Raw genomic sequence first — 3,678 nt, forward strand, 5'->3', positions numbered from 1 at the left:
TTGACAATTACACTAACTTCTGTCACAACATGCTTCTGAAAAACCTAAGCCTGATTTTCAAACACGGCAAAAATAGCTGATCTACAAGTTCACAATACGACACATCGTGACCCGTTGTGGGCTTGTAGATCGGCTATTTTATTTATGTATTTATTTGAGAGTTTTAAAACATTAAACTGTTCTCTTTTATTTTACTTATTTGGTTGTGATGACAGTCAGGTTTCTCTCTTGGCATGTAAGATTGATCAGTTTGTTTTGTTTATAGTTGTTTTATTTTAAATGTTTAAATCAAACCCTACAAAATAATGCATCTGTTAAAATGCACACTCTACACACTGAATGACCACATCCAATCCAATAAGAACCATACAAGCACAACAATCTGAATCAAAATAATCCTATATCCTATTTAAAGACGTTTACAAAAACATATTCACATATTTAAATACCTTCGCAAAACAATTACCACAGTCCTAAAGTCAATAGAAAAAAAAAATATCCAACTTTTTTTTGTCTTTTAGGTTTCTCAAAGAAAAAAGGCAAATCATGGTAAATTATTTTCAGTTAATTTGGTGAATGCAAGCAAATCCAAACTCCAATCCAGTTCATTTTAAACCACAACAAACTCAGTCAGTCAGTCAGTCAGTCAGTCAGTCAGTCAGTCAGTCCAGTGTGAGAATCCAGTACAGGTGTTAGTGCTGGTAAACAGTGAGCAGAGTGGATATGAAGACATACGATTTGATCATAGTCACACTCTCACTGATGATGAATGAAGACTTTGATAAAGTATTGTCTTACTTTATACAACATAATAACCTGCCACTGCTCTCCTGAAAATGAGAGTGTGTCATTAGTCTCCTGCACTAATGAGAGTGTTGCTCCACTGATCCTCTCTACATAATAGGCGCGTTCGGATATATGCACTGAGCGCACTGGTTTTCCCTCTGGGCGTTCGTTTATTGAGTGCACTTGGTGCGGTGTCGTTCGAAAATTGAGTGCGCTGCGCCCTCAGTGCACTGAGTGCCCGCAAAAACAGCTTCTGAGGTAGGGTCCTACCTCAGAAGCTGTTTTTTCCAGTGCGTCTCATCTCGAGCGCTCCCCGGTGGTGAAAAATGGCGGAGGAAATGTCCCTTACTAACTTATTAACGCTGCCCCTTACTGGTCGTTCGTAAATCAGAAGAACTCAGTGCGCTCTATGAAGTCACCGCCAGTGCACTCAGAAAACTGGCCACATTCTCGGTGCAAATATCCGAACGCGCCCTATATCTATATTCTTAGTTCACTGGAGTCCCCCAGGGGTCTGTATGTCATCCCCTCCTTTTGTATATCTACACCAAATAGCCGATTGACAAGCAAGCTTGGCTATTTCCGCTGAATGTTCATCCCCAGAGTAGGGACACTAGGTTTCATGTTTCACTAGTTTACAGTGCTGTGTAATTGGGTGTTTCCAGGGGCACGCACGCACGCACGCACGCTCGCACGCACGCACGCACGCACGAACGCACACATACACACACACACACACACACACACACACACACACACACACACACACACACACACACACACACACACACACACACACACACACACACACACACACACACACACACACACACACACACACACAATCACTTTAACATCCCAAAGAGAGATGCATCAACTTGGCAGACTTTGATATCAGAAGTTATGTTATCACCAGCCTTACCAACATATATATATGGATAGAGTTTCTCAGTGAAAGTGTCTTTATGAGTGTAGATGTGAGTCATGTCTTCAGGGTCGTAGAAGGACACCTCCCCCCTGTCATAATCCAGCTGGACTCTGACCCTCTGAGGATTCCTCTTCAATAGGAGGGTTTCTCCATCCCCATTGGTGTACTTCCCAATGCTCTGCCGTAAACACCAGAATCCATGTGGTGGTGAGATACATGTCTTTCCCTTCCTGTTAACAGACTCTTTAGCCAAACCTATATTCCAATCAGAATGGTCTCCAACCTCTACCTCCCAGCTGTGTTTTCCTGAACTGAAGCCCTGTGAACCGAGAACAGTGGCATACCTAGCGTTCCTCTCTGGGTTGTCAGGAAGCTGCTGCTTTGTGCCTGTCCATCTCACACTGGTCAGGTCTTCAGACAGACAGAGCCAGGGGCTTGCTGTGTTTGGGTCCAGAATGACAGGCGTGAATTTGACCCTCTCCTTCATCTTCTCCCAGACTGTGAAGGTCAGGTTTTCCAGGTGTTTGGCCACGTCTATCAGAGCTCCAGAGACCAGCTGTGGTTCTGACAGTTTACGCTGGACTCTGGCGCTGGTCTGAGTGTGTTTATAACTGCTGAGAAATGACACACTGGGTTTCTGCAGTTCTTGTTCTACAGCAGAGATGCTGTCTGAGAGAGAGGAGATCTGCTCCTGAATGATCTTCATCTCTCTGCTGACAATCATCCCCTTCTGCTCCTCTTCCTCCCTCATAGTTTCCAGTCTGGTCTTCTCTTCCTCTCTCAGGAACTGGTGGATCTTTTCAAACTCTTCTTTGATCTGCTTCTCTGTGGTCACCACCTGTTTTTTGTTGTGTTGAACCACTTTACTGTATGTCTGTTCAACCTCTTTGTATTCGTTCCTCTTGTCCTGTAGAGACTTGAGGTCAGGCTTCAGTTGATCCTTCAGGTTATTGACTGCTTGTTCTATATTAACCAGAGTGTGACCACGGTGGTTAGGGACGTCACAGATATGACACACAGCTCTCTGTTCTTCTTCACAGAACAGTTTAGGCTCCTCTGGATGTTCACTACACAACACCTTGACTTCCTCCTCACCTGACTCAGCTTTCTGTCTCTCATCATAATAGTCAGCTAGTTCTTTAAGTTTAAAGTCAATTACTCCATCCTTTGATGCTTTTCTCTTACAAACAGGACAGTTCTTGTTCTTAGTTTGTTCCCAGAATGTCTTCAAGCAGTTGGAACAGAAGCTGTGATGACATCTCAGAGACACCGGGTCTCTGAAAGTCTCCGAACACACATAGCAGTTCAGGTAACGTTCAAGGAAAGTTTTCTCTGCCATTTCCTTTGGTTTGCAAGTGTCTTTAAATAACACGACTCACCATTTCACATCCACATTCAACTCACTGATCAGAGAGTCTCCAAACAGTGCTGTAGAGAAAACAAAATTAATGACCAGATTAAACACTTTATATTCCCCTAACAGTTCTATAAACCTTTATTGTATACATCTTACAGCTTACCATTGCATCAGAGCAAAGTGTAGCAATGATAACATTTACCTTATTGGTAAGTTATCTTACCTAGTTTACCACCAACCTATATTTAGTTGGACATTATTCCCATGGTCTACACTAAATATCTTTGCTGAACATAGCCGATCTACAAGCTCACAATGCATCACAACGCAACGCTTTACGAGCTTGTAGATCGGCTCTTTTCTGTGAATGTTCCCTCCTGAATAGGGATAGTAAGAGAGTTGTGATCCTGTAATAACATAATTGTCATACTGGGTGATATGATTTACATTTCATTTATTCAGTTTAATATTGAGAAATAATTGATGTTCCAGGTGTAAAAAAAAAGCCAATACAAAATAAAAATCTGATCACATAATATTTTGTAGAGCAGATTTTTTTGAAGTGATGTTTTTGAAGTGATGGTGATTGATTATATACTGTATATAA

The 3,678-nt window shown here is 42.0% G+C and overlaps 1 protein-coding gene across 1 annotated transcript; it reads right to left on the reverse strand.

Moving 5' to 3' along the window:
- Window positions 1–1,631: 1,631 nt before the first annotated feature.
- Window positions 1,632–3,053, reverse strand: LOC308099681 (zinc-binding protein A33-like; the record flags this gene model as incomplete). The annotated part of the gene is made up of 1 exon (XM_080448416.1): window positions 1,632–3,053. One exon carries the CDS (start codon window positions 3,051–3,053, stop codon window positions 1,632–1,634), a length of 1,422 nt encoding a protein of 473 aa, XP_080304542.1.
- Between the last annotated feature and the right edge of the window lie 625 nt (window positions 3,054–3,678).

Source organism: Gymnoscopelus braueri, assembly GCF_963280865.1.
Source record: "Gymnoscopelus braueri genome assembly, chromosome: 13".
Taxonomy (NCBI): domain Eukaryota; kingdom Metazoa; phylum Chordata; class Actinopteri; order Myctophiformes; family Myctophidae; genus Gymnoscopelus; species Gymnoscopelus braueri.